The sequence below is a fragment of the Pongo pygmaeus genome, chromosome 20, assembly GCF_028885625.2.
Source record: "Pongo pygmaeus isolate AG05252 chromosome 20, NHGRI_mPonPyg2-v2.0_pri, whole genome shotgun sequence".
Taxonomy (NCBI): Eukaryota; Metazoa; Chordata; class Mammalia; order Primates; family Hominidae; genus Pongo; species Pongo pygmaeus.
The window spans coordinates 487,228-509,657 of record NC_072393.2 but is presented as its reverse complement, the minus strand read 5'-3'; the positions used below and the strand labels follow the sequence as shown (position 1 = coordinate 509,657).

The window sequence follows — 22,430 nt, the reverse complement described above, 5'->3', positions numbered from 1 at the left end:
CTGACCAGTAGACTCTGGCTTCCCTGGATGTGAGCCTGGTATACATGTGGAGCCGAATTAATGACCCTCCAGCCTCCTCTGAGATCAGAGCGGTGAGGGATTCAGCAAATGCTTAATAAGCACCCTGGGTACTGCGAGGGACGTGGTGAGCCGGGCTGGTGAGGTTGGGCCCCGGGCCTGGTGTTGCTAAGGTTGCCTCTCCATGATCAATTGTCAGTCACTCAACAAGCATCAGTTAAGCACCTACTGCATGCGGACGCTGGGAACCCCCCATGGGAACCTGACAGCCCCACAGGCTCACAGCCTAGCGGGGTGGAACCTAACATCGCCAAGAAAATGAAACAGACAGGGGAGGCCCGGGGGCTTTGTCTGGACCAGGCAGGGGCCGAGGCAGGCAGCTCACTCCAGGTTTATTTCATGGCAGTTTGGGGCTGTGGGACAAAGACCCCCCTCCAGCTCCTAAACTGGGCCCTTTTTCTCCCAGGTGAAGGGGACCATCCTCATAGGATCCTATCGATGTGAGAGCTTTGTGCCCACCAGGTGTGGCTGGGTGCACCAAGGTAAAGGGTTTGAGGGCTGCACAGGGACCCCCAGCACTGGGAGTTTGGCCTCCTCCCTCAGACTGGATGGTTTCCCAGGGTTGGAAAGGGGCAGGTGTCCCCTCTCAGCTTGGGACTTCTCAGAGGGAGGAGCTGAGCGTCTCCTCCCTCAGACCTGCAGCTCCTCAAGGTGCTGTGATCTGTGCCTCCCTCTTTGACTGGTCCCTCCGTCCCCAGACTAGCGGAAACGAATTACACCTGAAAGTGGAGGAGCGGGTCTCCTTCTTTCTCAGACCCAGAGTATTTGGCAAAGTCTTAGAAGCAGAAAGAATCAGCAGGGGTCCCATTTCATCCCCAAAAGCTTTAGACCCCAAAGGCAGAAACATTTCTAAAGGAAGATAGAAACGGAAACGAAAAACCCAACAGTCTCAAATGCGCCCATGGTGGGACTGTTGGCAGATGAGCTGTGGTTCTTGGATCCTGGATCTAGGACCCATTTCCTAGGGTGGGGGCTTGGCGATGGTCTTGGCAGTTCCCACGAGGGTCAGGGCAGGGCAGGGGGTGGGCGCCCCATCCCGAGGCTCAGTCATCCTCCTCACTGGCGTAGATGCGGGATTCCCAGCGCTCTGCCATGGTGTTCTTGTGACGGGTCACCCGTATGGCTTCCAGGACCTGCAAAAAGGAAGCATGAATTCCCCAGATCCAGGTCCTAGCCACACCCCCAAGATGTCTCCTCCAACTGCCAGTTCATTAGAGAGGCCTAGAACAGGGGTAAAGTAGGATCCCCTCCTCTGTTTCAGACCCTCTACTCCTGGTAATATGACCAAAGAATATGCTAACTCATGCTGAGCTCCAGGGCAGGAAAAATGTCTGTATTTGGCCTTTTTTTTCTTTTTCTTTTTTTTTTTTTTGAGATGAAGTCTCATTCTGTCGTCCAGGCTGGAGTGCAGTGGCGCAATCTTGGCTCACTGCAAGCTCCACCTCCTGGGTTCACACCATTCTCCTGCCTCAGCCTCCCGAGTAGCTGGGACTACAGGTGCCCGCCACTGTGCTCGGCTAATTTTTTTTGTATTTTTAATAGAGACGGGGTTTCACTGTGGTCTCGATCTCCTGACCTCGTGATCTGCGCCTCGGCCTCCCAAAGTGCTGAGATTACAGGCGTGAGCCACTGCGCCCGGCCAACGTATTTGGCATTTTGGATTCAGCTCAAAGAGGGGTCAGGCATGGTGGCTCATGCCTATAATCCCAGAAATTTGGTGTGCTGAGGTGGAAGGATCCCTTGAATGCAGGAAATTCGAGACCAGCCTGGGCAACCTAGTGAGACTCTGTCTGTACAAAAAAAAAATAAATAAAAATAAACTATCTGGGTGTAGTGGCACATTCCTATGTTCCTACTTGGGAGGCTGAGGTGGGAGGATTGCTTGAGCCCAAGAGGTCAAGGCTGCAGTGAGCTGGGACCACATCATAGCACTCCAGCCTGGGTGACAGAGTGAGAGCCTGTCTCAAAAAAATAAAAATAAAAAAAAAAGAAAGAAAAAGAAAAAGGAGGGCCACACACCTGTGCCATAAACCGACTGAGGGGGCTTGGCTTGAATAGTCTCAGATGCATCCCTTCCTCAAAGAAAGTGCCTTTGGCTGGGCACGGTGGCTCACACCTGTAATCCCAGCACTTTGGGAGGTGGAGGCGGGAGGATCACCTGAGGTCAGGAGTTTGAGACCATCCTGGCCAACATGGTGAAACCCTGTCTCTGCTAAAACTACAAAAATTAGCCGGGTGTGGTGGTGGGTGCCTGTAATCCCAGCAACTTGGGAGGCTGAGGCAGGAGAATCGCTTGAACCTGAGAGGCAGAAGTTACAGTGAGCCGAAGTCATGTCACTGCACTCCAGCCTGGGCGACAGAGCAAGACTGCATCCTCCCCTGCAAAAAACATTGCCTTGGCCGGGCGCAGTGGTTCGCACCTGTAATCCCAGCACTTTGGGAGGCCGAGGCGGGTGGATCTCGAGGTCAGGAGATCGAGACCATCCTGGCTAACATGGTGAAACCCCGTCTCTACTAAAAATACAAAAAAAATTAGCCGGGCATGGTGGCGGGTGCCTTTAGTCCCAGCTACTCAGGAGGCTGAGACAGGAGAATGGCATGAACCCAGGAGGCAGAGCTTGCAGTGAGCCGGGATCACATCACTGCATTCCAGCCTGGGCGACACAGCAAGACTCTGTCTCAAAAACAAAAACAAACAAACAAACAAAAAAACATTGCCTTTGTTTGGGGTCTAACCTCACAAACCTTCACCACGTGGTGGAGAGGTGGCACGTGAACCCTCTTCTCCTAATCCATGTCCATGGCAGACATCACAAGCAGATCACAGCAAAATCCACCTTGAGTAGACACTACCAATTGAGAAGACACCCAATACGATCCTCACACCTGGAGGAAGGGGCTTCCATTGGTCCCTGTGTGCAGGGGCACAGATGTTGGGGGGAAAGACTTGAGTCTTCGTGCCCAGGAGCATACTCACCTCTGAGTTGATACCGTCCGAGGGGTTGATGCCAGCATACTGCAAGAAAGGAATACAAGTCAGCAGGCCTTTCTGCCCTGCCTGGTGCAGAGTCTGCCCAGAGCTCCCACACAGCCCTCTCTGTCACCATTTGGGGAAGAGTGGAAGGCATCCCCTGCCCTCAGTGTTCTCAACATGTGTCCCACGATCACCCAGACTCACAGCCATCCCCCTTGCTGTTCCTCATGCTGTTCCCCTCAGTGCAGCCTCTGTCCAACATTCATGATTTATTTTATTTATTTATTTATTTATTTATTTTATTTATATATATTGGGTCTGAGTCTTGCTCTATCACCCAGGCTGGAGTGCAGTGGTGCGATCTCGGTTGACTGCAACCTCCACCTCCTGCATGGAGCCTCCCTGGTAGCCTCCCTTTAGCCAGGAGTGGTGGCACGCACCTGTAATTCCAGCTACACGGGAGGCCGAGGCAGGAGAATCACTCGAACCCAGGAGGCAGAGGTTGCAGTGAGCCAAGATCATGCCACTGCACTCCAGCCTGGGTGACAGAGCGAGACTCCATCTCAAAAAAAAATTAAAAAGGACATAATATTCCTCATGGCATTAAATATTCCTCGTGTCATTAAAAGTGATGTGAGGAATATTTCATATTGACAAAAGGAGCTCTCATCCAAGAGGATAAACATATATGAACAATTACATGTCTAACAACAAGGCATCGAAATTCATAAAGCAAAACCCCTAAGGCAAAGCTCTGTGGCCTGTAGGTCCTGGAGTCAAGCCTGGGTTCATGAGCTCCCTAACCCTGGGCATGTGAGACACCAGGGCGCTAAAGGTGTGGTTCATTGGAAGCCACCAGCCAGCGTATGACAGACACATCCCTCCCTCTCTCCCTCCCTCCCTTCCTTCCTCGCTTTGTTCCTTCCTTCCCTCCATCCCTCCCTCCCTCCTGCCTTCTCTCTCTGTCTCTTTCTTAGAAGTAAATATCTGTGGCCAGGTGCAGTGGGCTTACGCCTGTAATCCCAGCACTTTGGGAGGCCCAAGTGGGCAGGTCACTTGAGGTCGGTTCGAGACCAGCCTGGCTAACATGGTGAAACCACGTCTCTACTAAAAATACAAAAAAATTAGCCAGGTGTGGTGATGCACGCCTGTAATCCCAGCTACTTGGGAGGCTGAGGCAGGAGGATCACTTCAACCCGGGAGGCGGAGTTTGCAGTGAGCCAAGATCGTGCCACTGCCCTCCAGCCTGGGCGACAGAGTGAGACTCTGTCTCAAAAAAAAAAAAAAGAAACTAATGCTGGTAACAGTGACAAATTGCCACTGTCCTCCTCCTCCAAGTAGAGTTGGTCCTTTGGTCTTTGATCCTGGAGATGACCTCCTGATGGGGACAAAGACCCCAGCTTATATGGCGTCTCTGAGCAGAAGCCCAGAGACACGAGGACACCCAGCTTATCATCTTTTACCTGACATCTGCAGGAGACTGAGGCACGGCCAGGGGTGGGGGCAGTGAGGGAGACAGTGCTTGAACCCAGGTCAGGCTTGAGTCCTGCTCGAACCTCCTGTGGCCCTAATAGGGGCTGTCTGACCTCAGCCTGGCCTCTGCAGAGACGGGTTCCAGACTCACCCATTGCTCCTTCTTTCTCTGCCCGGGAGGAGCATTGTCCACCGGATCTTCCACTGTCCACGCCAGGCTTGAATGCAGGCGGATGGGGCTGAAGAAGGGAGACTCAGACACTGAGTAACTGCCCGTGATGCCTGTAGGGGGGCAGGGACGGCAGAACATTAGAACATTTGTCAGACCTCTGCTCAGGAGACAGGGTCTCTAGCCAGCAGCTAAGGAGACAGGTGTATGGACAGACAGAACAGATGACTATCCAGGTAACTGACAGATTGACCAAAGTAGCCAGTCAGGAGAAACTGGACACACAGATGGGCCGACACGCAAGGTGAAGAACATTAAAAGTGGCCAGGCGCAGTGGCTCACGCCTGTAATCCCAGCACTTTGGGAGGCCGAGGCGGGCGGATCACGAGGTCAGGAGATCGAGACCATCCTGGCTAACATGGTGAAACCCCGTCTCTACTAAAAATACAAAAAATTAGCTGGGCGTGGTGGCAGGCGCCTGTAGTCCCAGCTACTCGGGAGGCTGAGGCGGGAGAATGGCGTGAACCCGGGAGGCGGAGCCTGCAGTCAGCTGAGATCGCGCCACTGCACTCCAGCTTGGGCAACAAACAGATCAAGACTCTGTCTCAAAAAAAAAAAAAAACATTAAAAGTGACACAAGGAATATTTCACATTGTCAAAAAGTGCAATTGTCCAAGAGGATAAACATACATGAACAGGCCAGGCACGGTGGCTCATGCTTGTAATCCCGGCACTTTGGGAGGCCAAGGCAGGGTGGATCGCCTGAGGCCAGGAGTTTGAGACCAGCCTGGCCAACATGATGAAACGTGTCTCTACTAAAAATACAAAAATTAGCCGGGAGTGGTGGCGGGCGCCTGTAATCCCAGCTACTCAGGAGGCTGAGGCAGGAGAATCACTTGAACCCGGGAGGTAGAGGTTGCAGTGAGCCGAGATCGCACCACTGCACTCCAGCCTGGGCGACAGAGCGAGACTCCATCTCAAAAAAAAACCGAAAAACAAAACAAAACAAAAAAAAAACACACAAAACATACATGAACATTTATGCGCCTAACAACAAGGCATCCAAGTCCATAAAGCAAAAGCCCTAAGGTAAAGTTGACACTTATCTCCAAAATCTACATTTTTAATAGACAGGCAGACAAACCAGCAGACTGAGGGGATGAACAGTCAGGAGGCAATGTCTCCCCAACCCCAGCCCTTCGACAGCCTCAAACTCCACCTCCCCACCCTCCCCTGCTCCAACCTCTGAGACCCTGAGCCAAGCAGCCACTCCCTGGAGCCCCTTCTCACCGGATGCCTGGGAGGAGCTCCTGGAGTTCTGGTCACAGCTCTCATCTGGTGTTGGGGAGAAGACCTCTGGGAAGAGAGCATTCCTCCGCTCCTCTGCCACCTCTCGCTCCCGGCGCAGGACACTCTCCCTCTCCCTCTCCAGCAGATCAGACGACTGGGACTTCTGCAGCCTCAGTGCCGGGGCCCCGGCCACCTCCCAGCCCCAGACGTGGGGGACTTGGGCCTGCTGGGGCTCGTCTGGGGCCCTGAACTGCAGAGGACGCAGGCGGAAGTACTCCCACCGCACGACACCCCTGTTGGCTTGCGGGGATCCCCGAGGGAGCTTCCATGGTTCTTGCTTTGTGCTCATGGGTTTTCCAGAGGATTCTGAGAGATGCCTCGGGGACATCGTGGCCTTTGGTGAAGTCGCAGCCTCGGTGTCCACTGTGGAGAGACCGCTGGGCTTGCTGAATGCTCCGAAGGCTGAGGGTTCTAGCTGGGGGGTCCCGGGGCTCAGGTACGGCTGGTAGGCATCAGGTGGGATGCGGTTCACCTTCCTCACTTCTGGAGCTGGGTCGGCTGCACGGGCATCTGGGGCCGGGCTGAGGATGGAGTCCGAGCTGAGGGCTCTCCGGAGTCCGGGCTGGGGATCCTCCGAGACCCAGTCGGGTGTGGACGCCCGGCCCACATGCAGGCCCTCCCGCCGGTGGTCTTCCTCGCGCTGTGTCTCCTGTACCATGTCCCGCTGCACATAGAGGGACGGGCGCCCTCTCTCCCGCCGTGGGGCTGTGATCAGGCTCACCTTGGTCAGCAGGGGCCTGCTGGGGATTTCCACCAGCTCCTGGTGGTCGGCTGCCCGCCGAAGCCCCCTCTGCTCTCGCAGGTCTGCCTCACGCTCCTGAGCCAGACGGATCTCCCGCTCGATGGGCGTCTCCTTGGGAGTCCCCGGGGACTCCACTGGGGCCAGGGAGCCAGGGTCATCCGCAACTTGGACACTGGCCCAGGCGGGCACGGCACGCACCTTGTTCTCTTCCCTGAACACCCCCTTCCCCTGGGGCTTGGTGGGAACTACGTGCCCATTGACCAGGTGGGGCTTGTTGAAGGCTTTGGGGGCCTGGCTGACCCCTGGGGATGGGCCTGCGGGGGTCCCCCTGGCCGGGGAGCTATGAGGGACCTCCTTGTTCGCCTGCTCCAGACTCAGGAACTGCTGTCTCGCTGCCAGGAAGTCAATCTGCTCCCTGTCAACCACGTTCTCCTCCAGGGGCGTGGACCGAGGTGGGCCGGGGGTCCTGGGGTCTCCGTGGTCAGGAGCGGCCTGGAGCGTGGCCACGGTGCCGCTCTTCCTGACTGCCTGGCCCTGGATGATGGCCCAGCGCTCCCGCTCCAGGTCACACAGCCCCCTGGGGACAGCGTCCCCAGCATCCAGGCGGTAGGTCTTCATCTCCTCGTCCTCCCCGTCCTCCGGGTGGACTGCCCATGTTGGACGTCCCTGGTGGGCATCCCTGGCGCCCAGGCGGTAAACCTTCAAACCCTCATCCTCCCCGGTCTCCGAGTGGAGCCCCCGTGGGGACGGCTGGCCGGGGTAGGCGCGCACGCTGTAGGATACCCCCTGCCTCAGCATGCCCTGCTGGGCCTTGTAGTCAGTGGGCCATGTCTGCGGCTCATCCTGGCCCCAGCCGCTGGCCTCGGGGCCCGTGCACACCAGATGGTACGTGTAGCTGGTGTCTCCATCCAGCACCAGGCCGGTGCCACGGTGTGCCTGCGGGATGCCCAGGATGGGGTATCTGGTCACGCGGTCCATCTCTTCCGGGGTCTTGGCCTCAACCTTCCTCCCGTGGGGTGGAGACCTCTGGGCTCACTGAGGGAGGAGAAGGAAATGAGGGCCATCAAGTCAGAGCACCTACGGAGAGGAACAGCTTCCAGTCCCCCGAAGGGCAAAGTGTCCATCGAATGGCCTTTGTGATTGGTTTAGGGATGGGTAAGTGACACAGTCCAGCCAATCAGCGCATCCCATTCTCTAACCTCTGTGATTGGTCTAGGGTTGTGTGACAGCCCAGCCAATCAGGGCATCCCATTCTCTAACCTCTGTGATTGGTTTAGGGGTGCGTAAGTGACAGTCCAGCCAATCAGAGCATCCCATTCTCTAACCTCTGTGATTGGTTTAGGGGTGCGTAAGTGACAGTCCAGCCAGTCAGAGCATCCCATTCTCTAACCTCTGTGATTGGTTTAGGGGTGCTTAAGCGACACAGTCCAGCCACTCAGAGCAGCTCATTCTCTAACCTCTGTGATTGGTTTACGGGTACATAAGTGACAGTCCAGTCAGTCACAGCAGCCCATTCTCTAACCTCTGTGATTGGTTTTGGGTGCGTAAGTGACAATCCAGCCAGTCAGAGCATCCCACTCTCTAAACTCTGTGATTGGTTTAGGGGTGGGTAAGTGACACAGTCCAGCCAGTCAGAGCAGCCCATTGTCTTATCTCTGTGATTGGCTAAGGGATGGGTAAGTAACTCAGCCTGGCCAATCAGAGCATCCCACCTTCTGGCCTCTGTGATTGGTTCAAGGATGAGAAAATGGCCCAGCCTGGCCAGTCAGAGTAGCCCATTCTCTGGCCTCTGTGATTGGTTCAGGGATGGGTAAGTGACTCATCCTGACCAATCAGAGCAGCCCACCCTCTGGCCTCTGTGATTGGTTCAAAGATGGGTAAGTAACCTAGTCCAGCCAGTGAGAGCATTTCACCCTTTGGCCTCTGTAATTGGTTCAGAGATTAGCATGTGACCCAGTCTAGCCAATGACATGAGACCCTGGGACTTTACAATTAATGCAGAAGATGGGACCCTCTTCCCGCTGGTCTTGTTAGGCTGATGGGATGAGACAGTGAATTGCTGGGGACGTAAGTGCCCCCAGTGGGTACAGCTTGCTTGACAGCAATCCCAACACCAGCAAAGCATCCTGAAAACGTTTAAGCTCCCTGATTCCAACTGCACCTGAATCTCCAAATGCCCCGTTACTACACCAACAAGTCGCATTATATGTATCTAACATTTGCAGCCCAATAAAATTAGGGTGCCCTGCCCACCTTATCTCCGAGACACACACCTGCCCTGTGAAGTCCAGCTCAGCCTTGATTTTTTTTTTTTTTTTTTTTTTTTTTTGAGATGGAGTCTCACTCTGTTGCCCAGCCTGGAGTGCAGTGGCACGATCTTGGCTCACTGCAACCTCCACCTTCTGGGTTCAAGTGGTTCTCCTGCCTCAGCCTCCCGAGTAACTGGGACTAAAGGGGTGCGCCGCCACACCCGGCTAATTTTTGCATTTTTAGTAGAGACGGGGTTTCACCATGTTGGCCAGGCTGGTCTCGAACTCCTGACCTTGTGATCTGCCTGCCTCAGCCTCCTAAAGTGCCGGGATTACAGGCGTGAGCCACCGTGCCCAGCCTTTTAAAATTATTTATTATTTTATTTTGAGATAGAGTTTTGCTCTTGTTGCCCAGGCTGGAGTGCAATGGCGTGATCTCGGCTCACCGCAACTTCTGCCTTCCAGGTTCAAGTGAGTCTCCTACCTCAGCCTCCCGAGTAGCTGGGATTACAGGCGTCCGCCACCACACTCGGCTAATTTTTTTTTTTTTTTTTTTTAGTAGAGATGGGGTTTGGTCATGTTGGCCAGGCTGGTCTTGAACACCCGACCTCAGGTGATTCTCCTGCCTCGGCCTCCCAAAGTGCTGGGATTACAGGCGTGAGCCACTGCAGCCGCCCTTTTTTCATTTTTTGAGACGGAGTTTCGCTCTTGTTGCCCAGGCTAGAGTGCAATGGTGCGATCTCGGCTCACCGCAACCTCCGCCTCCCGGGTTCAAGCAATTCTTCTGCCTCAGCCTCCCGAGTAGCTGGGATTACAGGCATGCGCCACCACGCCCGGATAATTTTGTATTTTTAGTAGAAACAGGGTTTCTCTATGTTGGTCAGGCTGGTCTCAAACTCCCAACCTCAGGTGATCCACCCATCTGGGCCCCCCAAAGTGCTGGGATTACAGGCGTGAGCCACCATGCCGGGTCAATTTTTATTTTTATTTATTTATTCATTTTTGAGGTGGAGTCTCGCTGTGTCACCCAGGCTGGAGAGCAGTGGCACGATCTCAGCTCACTGCAACCCTCACCTCCCAGGTTCAACCGATTCTCCTACCTCAGCCTCCTGAGTAGCTGGGATTACAGGCGCCTGCCACCACCCCCAGCTAATCTTTGTATTTTGAGTAGAGATGGGGTTTCACCATGTTGGCCAGGCTGGTCTTGAACTGCTGACCTCAGGTGATCCACCCTCCTCGGCCTCCAAAAGTGCTGGGATTACAGGCGTGAACCATGGTCCCCGGCCTGATTTTTATTTATTTATTATTATTTTTAAAGACAGGGTCTCCCTCTGTTGCACAGGCTGGAGTGCAGTGGCACAATGTCGGCTCACTGCAACCTCTGCTTCCCAGATTCAAGCAATTCTCATGCCTCAGCCTCCTGAGTAGCTGGAATTACAGGCGCCAACCTCCACGTCCGGCTAATTTTTTTGTATTTTTAGTAGAGACAAGGTCTCACCATGTTGGCCAGGCTGGTCTTGAACTCCTGACCTCAGGTGACCTGCCCGCCTTGGCCTCCCAAAGTGCTGGGATTACAGGCGTGAGCCGCCGCGACTGGCCTCAGCCTTGATCTTTGAAGCCTTCCTCGGCCACGCCAGATTTATCTGCGTCTCCTGTGCACCAACCCTTTCCACCCTGAGCTCACTCTGAGACTCCTGGTGCAGGATTTTTCCATTTGACAATTACAGATGGCCCCTTGCTGAGGGATGTCAAATGGAGAAACTGATGCCCAGAGAGAAGGACTGACAGCAACTCCAGTTTCCCGACTCCCACATCCTGGTTCTCCACTCTGCCCTGCCCCGCTGGACACCTTGTCCCATCTGAGACAACGTCCCCGCCTGGGCCTCGTCGCCATAAAGCCAGGATGGGCAAAGGAACACCGTGGACCTTGTCCCGCTGGGCCCAGGTGGGGCCCTGGAGCCTGCGGGTGACACCCTGACCCAGTGCCTTCGGGCTCTCGCCCTCTCTCAAGGGTCCAGGTTGCTGCTGGGCTCAGTTCCAGGAGACTTCCCAAAGGTCACACACCTGCTCGCACGCTTCTGTGGCTCCTGGCATCTGCAGGACACAGTTCTCACACCCTGCTCCTGGCCTTAGCACAAAACCCCAATTTCTGTGGGTACCTCCACCCCAAACCAGACCCTCTTCCTCCACCCCAAACCAGACCCTCTTCCTCCACCCCAAACCAGACCCTCCTCCTCCACCCCAAACCAGACCCTCCTCCTCCACCCCAAACCAGACCCTCCTCCTCCACCCCAAACCAGACCCTCCTCCTCCACCCCAAACCAGACCCTCCTCCTCCACCCCAAACCAGGCCCTCCTCCTCCACCCCAAACCAGACCCTCCTCCTCCACCCCAAACCAGACCCTCTTCCTCCACCCCAAACCAGACCCTCCTCCTCCACCCCAAACCAGGCCCTCTTCCTCCACCCCAAACCAGACCCTCCTCGTCCACCTCCTTCTCCACCCCAAACCAGGCCCTCTTCCTCCACCCCAAACCAGGCCCTCTTCCTCCACCCCAAACCAGACCCTCTTCCTCCACCCCAAACCAGACCCTCTTCCTCCACCCCAAACCAGACCCTCTTCCTCCACCCCAAACCAGGCCCTCCTCTTCTACCCCAAACCAGGCCCTCTTCCTCCACCCCAAACCAGGCCCTCTTCCTCCACCCCAAACCAGGCCCTCTTCCTCCACCCCAAACCAGGCCCTCTTCCTCCACCCCAAACCAGGCCCTCTTCCTCCACCCCAAACCAGGCCCTTCTCCTCCACCTGCAGCTCTCTCTGTCTCCAGGCCACCTGTTTCTGCTTCTCCACGGCTTCCTCTGCTGAAGCCCACGGACACCTCCTCCAGGAAGTAACCCAGATTGCCCCTCCCCCAGAGCTGTCATCTGAACACCTCCTTCATGTCAGGCCTTGTACCCAGCACCCATCTTAGGCATCATCTTTTTGTTTTGAGACGGAGTCTCGCTGCGATGCCCAGGCTGGAGTGCGGTAGCGTGATCTCAGCTCACTGCAACCTCCACCTCCCAGGTTCAAGCAATTCTCCTGCCTCAGCCTCCTGAGTAGCTGGGATTACAGGCGCCCACCACCACGCCCAGCTAATTTTTTCTTTTTTTTGAGACGGAGTCTCACTCTGTCACCCAGGCTGGAGTGCAGTGGTGCGATCTTGGCTCACTGCAAGCTCCGCCTTCCGGGTTCACGCCATTCTCCTGCTTCAGCCTCCCGAGTAGCTGGGACTACAGGCGCCTGCCACCATGCCCGGCTAATTTTTTGTATTTTTAGTAGAGACAGGAGTTCACCGTATTAGCCAGGATGGTCTCGATCTCCTGATATCGTGATCCTCCCGGCTCAGCCTCCCAAAGTGTTGGGATTACAAGCGTGAACCACCCTGCCCGGCCAGGACACCCTGCTGATTTTTGTATTTTTAGTAGAGACAGGTTTCACCATATTGGCCAGGCTGGTCTTGAACTCCTGACTTCAGGTGATCCGCCTGCCTTGGCCTCCCAAAGTGCAGGGATTACAGGCATGAGCAACCATGTCCAGCAGGCATCATCTTTTATAGCTGAGGAAAGGAAGCCTCACCTGAAGACGCAGGGACCTCAAAAGCTTGAGCTTCTCCTGACTCCTAAAAAAAGCACTGTCGGCTGGGCACAGGGGCTCAGGCCTGTAATCCCAGCTACTTGGGAGGCTGAGGTGGGAGAATCACTTGAACCTGTGAGGTGGAGGTTGCAGTGAGCTGAGATTGTGCCATTGCACTCCAGCCTGGGTGACAGAGAAAGACCCTGTCTCAAAAGAAAAACAAACCAACCCCCAAAAAGCAGGACTGTCGCTCCCGGGCCCACCAAGGCTATTATTTAGATCTGCTGCCTTTACACCAACCAGCAGCATTTTTTTTTTTTTTTTTAAACAGACAGGGTCGGCTGGGCACAGTGGCTCACGTCTGTAATCCCAGCACTTTGGCGGATCACGAGGTCAGGAGATCGAGACCATCCTGGCTAACACGGTGAAACCCCATCTCTACTAAAAATACAAAAAAATTAGCCAGGCGTGGTGGCGGGCGCCTGTAGTCCCAGCTACTCAGGAGGCTGAGGCAGGAGAATGCTGTGAACCCGGGAGGTGGAGCTTGCAGTGAGCCGAGATCGTGCCACTGCACTCCAGCCTGGGCAACAGAGACTCCGTCTCAAAAAAAAAAAAAAAAAAGAAAAAAAAAGAAAAACTCAGCCCCTCTCTGAACTGGAAAGTGGCATCAAACAGCATAAAGTGGAGAGATTGTGGGGAGCCGTGTTGAAACTACACGCAATGTGTCATGCAATCTTCTGCGCGTATCAAATGTCAGAAACTAAAATAGGGCAAACATTGAAAACCAGGCGGCACTGGTGAATAAATCCCACACAAACAGCTGAGCTTCCTCCCAAAGCGTGACGCACAGATGGCTCCCCTGACCTGAGGCCTCCTCCTCCGTGGACGCCGCCTGCCCAGCTCACGGAAGGCCTTGCCTTCTTCCACCCGAAACCGTCAGCCCAGGCCTCGCTCTCTCCTGCTGTGGCCACAGGTCAGCACCCTTCCTGCAGCCCAGAGTCTGGTATGCAGCAGGCGCCTCATAAATACTGACTGAGCAAACACCACTCATCCCAGCTGCTCAGACGTGGGGGTCGGGATCATTGCGGAATGCAGACCGGCCCCATCGTGCCTTCTGGCCCTGAAGGGCTGGGCAGGTCCACGCCCTGCACCCTGGAGCTCCCCAGAGAGGGCAGGTGTAGGAATGTTTGCCGAGTGAGTGGACAGACGTTTACACAGCGGGATTTATAACCCACATCAGACGTCAGCTCCGGGAGAAAGGGAGCTGTCCGCCCAGCCTCGAGCAGGTGCCGGGTCTCCCGGTGGGGTGGGGTGGGGATGAACGCATCCTCCTCTGTTCATTCTTCCCCAGTGACTCACTGAAGCCGGCGGGTGGGGCCCGGGGTCCGGCTCTTGGGTTCAAGGCCACTGGGCCCCCTCCCCTGCTGCCTGTACCTCAGTGCCCACCCCCCATCCCCCGCTTTTTTTTTTTGAGACGGAGTCTTGTTCTGTCACCCAGGCTGGAGTGCAGTAGCTCCATCTCCGTTCACTGCAACCTCTGCCTCCCAGGTTCACGCCATTCTCCTGCCTCAGCCTCCCGAGTAGCTGGGACTACAGGCGCCCGCCACCAGGCCCGGCCAATTTTTGTATTTTTAGTAAAGATGGGGTTTCACTGTGTCGGCCAGAAAAACCCCTGGATCCACGGCGGCTCTCATGGCCGGCATTCTTGGGCAGCGGCACTGCCCCTCGGGGGAAGAACCCCAAGACAGAAGATGGCCACTGCAAGGCCTGGCGGTGGCTAAGGACCTCAGCGTCCTGAGACTCTTCCTGCAACACCTTGGAACCGTTTTCAACTCTGGCTTTCGAGAGAGGGAGCTGAGACCCAGAGAGGAGAACCTGCTCATCTGAGGTCACACAGCGATGACACAGCAAGTGTCTGAAGCCAGTTTTCAGACTTTGCTCAAATCACCTCCTCCTACAGGAAGCCCCCGGGTTGCTCCTCCCAGCCCCACCCTGAACCCTGTTGATACCAGAATGAAACTGGGTTTATGGACCCTGGTGCCACACCTCCTTCCTCATCAGCCAGTTGGCTCCATCTGAGGGGCAAAGGTTCCCTTGTGGGGCCGCGACTCAGACAAGGAGGCCACGAAGCAGGGAGGGCCCGGTTCCTTTTTCCCATCCCTCAGGGTTGCAGTCACCCTTGAGTCATCTCAGCTCCTTGGGCTCCTGGGCGGAGCTCCACCGGCAGACGTTGGGCCGAGTCCCTGCTTGCCACCCGGGATCCCAGGCTACCACCTCGCCCCAACCCGAGGACCCAGGCCAAGTCCCCAGCTCCGGCCTGAGACTCCCGCCTGCACTCAGCCACCCCTCCTCCGTGTCCCCAAACCAGCCCCCAGCCCCACGGAGGTGTTTACTGCCTAGAGCCTCCCAGTCAGGGGCCTGGGCCTGGTGGGACGGATAAGCATCTCTCCAGAAGCCTCTGGAATTCCCAGAACCATGGAGGGGCCCCTCTGGCCTCTGACCGTGGGGATGCCAACCCGGCCCCTCCCTTGGAGGGTTCTGGGATTTGGGGTTCAAAAGCCCCAGCAGAGTTCAGGGACAAAGGCCTCTGCTCTCCCAGTGGGTGTCCTTGAGGCCCCAGAGTACCTAGCGGGGGGCAGAGGGAAAGGCGCCTCAGGGAGGCTCCGAGGGTGATGGGGTGGGGCAGAGGGCCTCCCTGGATCCCAAGTGCCCCCAGGCAAGCAGACCCCGCCCACAGACACCCGACGCCCCCACGCCAAATGTGGATCCAACCACCCCACGCAGGATCCCCGCCCGGCCCGGCCCGGCCCGGCCCGGGGTGCCCCCAGCCTCACCCGCCAGCTCCTGGCTCCACAGCCTGCAGCCTCAGCTCTGGCTCCTCGATGGACACAGAGGCCTCCCAGCTCCGCCCTGCCCGCCAGGTTGCCAGGGGACAGAGGCCCCACCCAGGGGAGGCAGGTGTGCCCCCTCCCCCCAGCCCCACCTGGGATCAGGAAACAAAGTTCAGAGGAGGGAGAAAGAGGATACCAGGCTGGGCAAGGGCGGGCACCGTGCCCGCTGCCGGCTGCCCCTCTGCCCCCAGGGCCTCCAGGCGGCCCCGAGGAGCCAGGACTCAGCCGAAACCTCCCTCGGCTGCCTGGCCCTCCCACCGCCTCTCAGCACTGCTCAGAGAGGGTCAGCAGGTGCCCAGGGCCACACAGCAGCTCAGCGTCCACAGTGGCCTGTGTCTCCTGGGGGGTCAGAGGGGCTGAGTCCCGATCCCGTCCGTGCCTTCTGGCCCAGCCCACCCCTTGGGGCGACCCCCCTAGACCACTCCCTTCTTGCATAAACCAGGTTTGGCAGACTCGGGGGGGTTCGGTGTGGCCTGGGTTCTGAACCCACCTGACCTCTCTTAGCCCTGTTTTCTCCTCCGGGACGTGGGGGAACATCACGCCCAGGCTCCCTCAGGGCTGCTGGGAGGAATTCCCCAGGCCCCATCCACATAAAAAAACCGTACGAGGGGGCCGGGCGCGGCGGTTCACGCCTGTAATCCCAGCACTTTGGGAGGCTGAGGCGGGCGGATCATCTGAGGCCAGGAGTTCGAGACCATCCTGGCCAACATGGAGAAACCCCGTCTCTACTAAAAACACAAAAATTAGCTGGGCGTGGTGGCACGCTATTATAATCCCAGCTACTCGGGAGGCTGGGGCAGAAGAATCGCTTGAACCCAGGAGGTGGAGGTTGCAGTGAGCCGAGATCACACCACTGCACTCCAGCCTGGGCGACAAGAGCAAAACTCCAACTCAAAAAAAAAAAAAAAGAACTGCACGAGGCCATCAAAAGACCCAGGCCCCCCTGAGAGATGGGGACGCGACGCAGAGGCCCTCAGGCGCCCATGGTCCTCCTGGATTCTTGGTCAAGGCGCAGAGGCCTTGCTGGGACTGTGGGGAGCCCAGCATCTGTGGGGAAGTCGGGCCACTGGGCCTAGCGCCGTCTAAGAGGGTGGGGAACACAGCCGAGGGGGCGAGGACTTCAGTTCCCCAGACTGGGGCTCTGTCCTGACCTACCAGTTGGCTGCTTGTGGAGCTCCTCTGAACCTCAGTTTCTTCTTCGAGTAAAAAGGCCCCCAGCTCTGAATCCAGCAGGTCTGCTCAGGAGGGGGGTGCTTTTTTTGTGTTGTATTTTTTGAGACGGAGTCTCGCTCTTGTCACCCAGGCTGGAGTGCAGTGGCGCGATCTCGGCTCACAGCAACCTCCCCTGCTCAAGCAATTCTCCTGCCTCAGCGTCCTGAGTAGCTGGGATTACTGGCATGAGCCACCACACCCAGCTAATTTTGTATTTTTAGTAGAGACAGGGTTTTGCCACATTAGCCAGGCTGGTCTCGAACTCCTGACCTCAGGTGATCCCCTGCCTCAGCCTCCCAAAGTGCTGGGATTACAGTCGTGAGCCACCATACCCAGCCAGGATGGGGGTGTTTAAGGACAGATCTGGATAAAGGGCCCCCAAAGGGCAGCGTGTCACCTAACGCTGCTGGGTGTGTGAAAGCTCAGGGTGCGCGGCCTCACGGCGCCCCCCACCGCCACCTCCCACCACCCCCTTCACGTCCTTTTCTCCCTGGCTTGTAGATAGGGAAACAGGTACAGAAAGCTTAAAATCGCGCCCCAGGAATGGCGGAGGGGTTAGGCTGAAATTGGAACCTGAGTTCCCTCATCAATGCTCTCCACCACACTCACCACCTCATCGGGGAAAACTGAGGCCCCAACAGGGTGGAGGCTGGATTGCCCATGAGCTAGGGGCACTGTGGAGACATCCCACACCCAGGCTGAGGCTGGCGTCCCACTCAGGGCTCCGAAGGCCTATTTTATTTTATTTGAGACAGTCTCGCTCTGTCACTCAGGCTGGAGTGCAGTGGCGCGATCTCAGCTCACTGAAGCCTCCGCCTCCCGGGTTCAAGCGATTCTCCTGCCTCAGCCTCCCGAGTAGCTGGGATTGCAGGCGTGCGCCACCACGCCTGGCTAATTTTTTGTATTTTTAGTAGAGACGGGGTTTCACTGTGTTGGCCAGGATGGTCTCGATCGCTTGACCTTGTGATCCGCCCACCTCGGCCTCCCAAAGTGCTAGGATTGCAGGCGTGAGCCACCGCGCCCGGCCACGAAGCCTTATTTTACAGATGGGGAAATTGAGGCCCAGAGGAGGCAGTGACTTCTCCAAGACCACAGCGTGAGACAGAGTGGGGCTGGAGGGGGGCACCTTCCCGTGAGCATGACACTGGTCACTACACACACCTCCTCCCCAGGCCTCCTGTGTATTTCCCAGGGGCCGGCTTCTCTGCAGTGCTTGTGAGTGTCCAGGGGACCCTCTGTCATCACCCAGGGGCTGTGAGCCCAGCAAAGGGAGGAGCAAAGGACAGGATGGGGCGGCCGCAGAACCCACGGGCCCCCCAGGAAGCCAGGCCTGCCCCCCACAGCAGCCCCTTATCGCCAGGCCTTACCTGCACAGTGGGGATTCCAGCACCTCCCACCACCCCACGGCGCCCAGGGTGAGCCCAGCAGGTGAGCGGGTGCAGGCGGGTGAAGCCAGCTCACCAGAACCCTGCTCAGCCTCCCTTTAATGGCTCAAAGGCTGGCAGGCCCCACCCCCTGGCCTGGCCACGCCTTCCTCGCCAGGTTGAAAGGCAAGAACTCCAGGAACTGGGGCTGTTCACGCTGTTTATTTGCTTCTCTGGGAAAATCAAGAACATCGGGGGCCTCGTCACACACCAAAAGCAGAGGGGTTAGCAAGGGCACTTCAGCGAAGGCTCGCGGCTCGAGGGACTCGGGCAGACTCGAGGGAGGAGGAGGGGGCTCCACGGCTGACACCCGGGTCACCCCCGAGAGGGCCTCTCCTCCCAGCCACCCAGGGGCAGAGCGGAGGCAGGGACCCAGGCTCCCATCCGAGGTGGCCCCTGTACCTGCCCTGCCGAGGCTGCAGGTGGTGACTGGACCAGGAGGTGGCCTGAGCACTGGGCACCAGGCTGGAGGTCCCTAGGGCAGGGACCAAGTTGGGGCCTGGTTGTCCAAAGCCAACGCATGAGAAGGTGTCTGTGAGAATGTGCACGAACGTGCCTCTGGGGACGAGTGTAGCTGCCCCCAGGAGGGAAGCCCCTTGCCACTTCCAATGAGAGGGGGCTGGGGGCAGGCTCACATTGGTCTGGGTGGCAAATGAGGGTCTCCTGCTCCAACCCAAGAGGCTTCCTGTCCCAGGCTGTGTCCCTCCCTCCACTGCCCGGACATGCTCCAAGCCCAGTAGAGCTGGCAGGTGGGGCCTGATCTCTGGGGTATGGTTGGGAAGACCCAGGACCCTGGTCCAAGCAGGTTGGAGAAGAGGCCGGGGGCGGCCCCTGGGGTCCCCAAATTAGCACCAGGAGGAAGGAGGGCCCCGTGGGGGCGGGAGCTCAGGACAAGGAGTGGCTCACTCGGTCCCTGTCCCGTGCAGGGGCAGGTGAATGACCCCTGGATCGCCCCGTCTAGAAGACAGCCCAGGGGTTACCGGCCCCTCCCAGGTGGGGGCATGTCCCTGGGGTTCCCCCTCCCCCAGACTCCATTGTCCACTGGTTGGGCCCATACAGGGCATGGGGGCACAGCAGAGGGGCCTGTCCTCCACCCAAGACCTTGAGCCCCCAAAGAGGCACGGCCTCACCCCAACTGCCTGAGATTGGGGGGCCAGCGCCTTGGCTAGGGAACCCCATAGAGCCCCACTTCCAGGGCCTGAGCAGGCCCCAGTACCCACCCCCGGCTCCCGGGGCCCTCTCTGGCGGGGTGTCCCCTCAGAGAAAGGCACAGGCGGGAGGCCCAGAGGGTGGCAGGCTGGCCTGGGCCGTGTGGAGGCTGCGGGTCCCACCCGCCAGGACCCCAGTGGGCGCGAGCCGCGTCTGTGAAGCTGCCGTGACATGGGGGGTCCTCGTCTCGGGAAAAGCGGGTCTGTCCTGTCTCTCTCCTACCAGGCACAAGTGCACGGCTCTGGTTCGGGGGGAGTGTTGGGGCGTGGTGACGGGTAGGGGCCCCTGTCCCTCTTTCCAGCGAAAGAAAACTCGGAAGGAACATGTAACAACACGCCAAGTCCTGGACCCGTGAGGCTGTGGGTGGAGGGTGGGCAGGCGCCGGGAGGGGCCGGGCTGGTGGGTGTCTGTGGTGTGGGGTGGGGGCCGGGGTCTCAGGGGCCGGCTCACATGATCGAGCAGCATTTACAACGCTGCTTCTTCATGTCGAGGTCCTGGGGGTCGCTGGTGGTGGCCTCGGGCCCCGCCTGATTCTCTTCCCTGGAGGTGGCCTCCGTGGGAGGCTCGGCGGCACTGCCGTTGGGCGGTGCAGGTTCCTTGGGCTCAGCCGCGTCTTCGATGACCACCAGCTCCGCCGTGATGGTGTCTTGAAGGCCCAGCACCTTCTTGGTCTCGGCCTCATCCTCCACGTTCTGGTAACCCATGAAGATCATTGTGACCGGGGGCTCCTGGCCGGGCTGGATCCCCGGCGGGCCGGACGTGGCCTCGCCTGGCTGTGCCTGCACACCGGTGATCTCCCGCCGGGAGGGCGTGGTCCGGGCTACCTCCTCCACAGCCCCCCGGGTCTCTGCCGCCCCAGCCGTGGACCCTGCCTCGCTCAGCGTGACCTCGTCCGCTTTGTGGATGAGTTCGTCCACCTCAGAGGAGCTCAGGGGGTGGATCCCGTTCTCGGCAGTGCCATCCACAGCATGGACCACTGTACAAGGAGAGACAGAGAGAATGACCCAGCTCTAGGCAGGAGGGACAGAGAGAGTAACCAGGCTCGAGGCAGGAGGGAAACCTGGGCGAGGCTTGTATCCTCCTCCAGGCTAAAGAGGAAATCACGAACCAGATTACACCTTCAGAACTGACAGACAATTAAAGCCCCTGTTGGCATCTGTGGATGCAGCCAACGCGGTACAATGAGGAAAAAAATTTTTTTGTGAGATGGAGTCTCACTCTGTCGCCCAGGCTGGAGTGCAATGGCGCGATCACAGCTCACTGCAAGCTCCACCTCCCTGTTTCAAGCGATTCTCCTGCCTCAGCCTCCCTAGTAGAAGGGATTGCACACACCTGGATAATTTTATATTTTTAGTAGAGACGAGGTTTCTCCATGTTGGCCAGGCTGGTCTCGAACTCCCAACCTCAGGTGATCCACCCGTCTCGGCTTCCCAAAGTGCTGGGATTACAGGTGTAAGCCACCGTGCCCAGCCGACAATGAGGAAAATTTATAAGCACAAAAGCATTTATTAGGAAGGAACCAAGAAAGTGGAAAGGAATGAATTGGGATTTTTTTTTTTTTTCTGAGATGGAGTTGCCCAGGCTGGAGTGCAGTGGCGCGATCTCAGCTTACCACAACCTCTGTCTCTGTAGTTCAAGCAATTCTCCTGCCTCAGCCTCCTGAATAGCTGGGATTACAGGCATGCACCAACATGCTTGGCTAATTTTTTGTATTTTTAATAGAGACGGGGTTTCACTATGTTGGCCAGGCTGGTCTCAAACTCCTGACCTCAAGTGATCTGCCCACCTCAGCCTCCCAAAGTGCTGAGATGACAGGCGTGAGCCACCGCACCTGGCCTGTAATTCAATATTTTTTAGCCAACTAGCTCCCACATGATCACTCTGAAAAGTAGGGATTATTTTCCGCTGTAAAGATAGCAAAAATGAAAGTTCAAAGAAGGGACACAGCTGGGCCAAGGTCACAGAGCCAAACCCCTGCTCCTTCCCCGCATCGGGGCCTGTGTCTCTTCTACAAGACAGGACCATCCACCCTGGGGAACTGGAGGTGACACGTTACAGGGATTCTTTTTCTTTTTGAGATGGAGTTTCGCTCTTGTTGCCCAGGCTGGAGTGCAATGGCGCGATCTCAGTTCACTGCAACCTCCACCTTCCAGGTTCAAGCAATTATCCTGCCTCAGTCTCTAGAGTAGCTGAGATTACAGGCACCTGCCACCACACTGGGCTGATTTTTGTACGTTTAGTAGAGATGGGGTTTCACCATGTTGGCCAGGCTGGTCTCGAACTCCAGACCTTAGGTGATCCATCCACCTTGGCCTCCCAAGGTGCTGGGATTACACGCATGAGCCACCGTGCCTGATGCTTTTTTTTTTGAGACTCGCTCTGTCACCCAGGGTGGAGTGCAGTGGTGCATTCTCAGCTTACTGCAGCCGCCACTTCCCAGGTTCAAGCAATTCTGCCTCAGCCTCCAGAGTAGCTGGGATTACAGGCACCTGCCACCATGCCCGGCTGATTTTTGTATTTTTAGTAGAGACGGGGTTTCACCACGTTGGCCAGGCTGGTCTTGAACTCCTGACCTCAGGTGATCCACCCACCTTGGCCTCCCAAAGTGCTGAGATTACAGGCGTGAGCCACCGTGCCCGGCCATTACAGGGATTCTGATTTTTTCCATCTATGGGTGTATTTGATTGATCTTAAATTGAAATTTTCATTCATTTTAACTTGAGTTAAAGTTTCATTCATTTATTGTTGTTTTCTAGGAGCTGCCCTAAAGGCTACGCATTTTCCTCTGAGGTCTGCTTTGGCTGTGTCCTACGAGTTAGATGATGTTATTCACTTTCTTTTTCTTTTTTTTTTTTTTTTTGAGACAGAGTCTCGCTCTGTCGCCCAGGCTGGAGTGCAGTGGTGCCATCTCGGCTCACTGCAAGCTCCGCTTCCTGGGTTCACACCATTCTCCTGCCTCAGCCTCCTGACTAGCTGGGATTACAGGTGCCCACCACCACGCCCGGCTAATATTTTGTATTTTTAGTAGAGACGGGGTTTCACCATGT

General features: G+C 57.0%; 2 protein-coding genes across 10 annotated transcripts in view; both read right to left on the bottom strand.

Annotated features, from left to right (window-relative positions):
* Positions 1 to 361: 361 nt before the first annotated feature.
* On the bottom strand, positions 362 to 15,541 carry MISP (mitotic spindle positioning). Of its 3 annotated transcripts, none has more exons than XM_063658508.1 (5): positions 15,482 to 15,541; positions 5,985 to 7,821; positions 4,677 to 4,807; positions 3,056 to 3,094; positions 362 to 1,211 (listed from the first exon to the last, which is right to left on the bottom strand). In XM_063658508.1, exons 2-5 carry the CDS (start codon positions 7,762 to 7,764, stop codon positions 1,122 to 1,124), a joined length of 2,040 nt encoding a protein of 679 aa, XP_063514578.1. In that variant the 5' UTR covers positions 7,765 to 7,821; positions 15,482 to 15,541; the 3' UTR covers positions 362 to 1,121. The 3 variants fall into 3 exon arrangements, with proteins under 3 accessions (XP_063514578.1, XP_054329508.2, XP_063514577.1); XM_063658507.1 differs by lacking the exon at positions 15,482 to 15,541 and adding an exon at positions 13,512 to 13,693 and having other exon boundaries at positions 423 to 1,211; XM_054473533.2 differs by lacking the exon at positions 15,482 to 15,541 and having other exon boundaries at positions 5,985 to 7,918.
* A 2,776-nt stretch (positions 15,542 to 18,317) lies between these two features.
* PALM (paralemmin) overlaps positions 18,318 to 22,430 on the bottom strand; it is a 37,919-nt gene continuing 33,806 nt past the window's right edge. For all 7 annotated transcript variants that reach the window (XM_054473539.2, XM_054473535.2, XM_054473536.2 and 4 more), the window contains one exon: positions 18,318 to 20,359. In XM_054473539.2, coding sequence (XP_054329514.1) covers positions 19,830 to 20,359 — 530 coding nt within the window. In that variant the 3' untranslated portion in view covers positions 18,318 to 19,829. The remainder of the gene's footprint in view (positions 20,360 to 22,430) is intronic.

Coding starts and splice junctions, on each gene's coding strand:
- MISP (XM_063658508.1), bottom strand. CDS start 7,764: ATGGACCGCGTGACCAGATACCCCATCCTGGGCATCCCGCAGGCACAC. Junction 4,808..5,984: donor GAGCTCCTCCCAGGCATCCG/GTGAGAAGGGGC, acceptor GCCCCCCTACAG/GCATCACGGGCAGTTACTCA. Junction 1,212..3,055: donor CGGACGGTATCAACTCAGAG/GTGAGTATGCTC, acceptor TCCTTTTTGCAG/GTCCTGGAAGCCATACGGGT.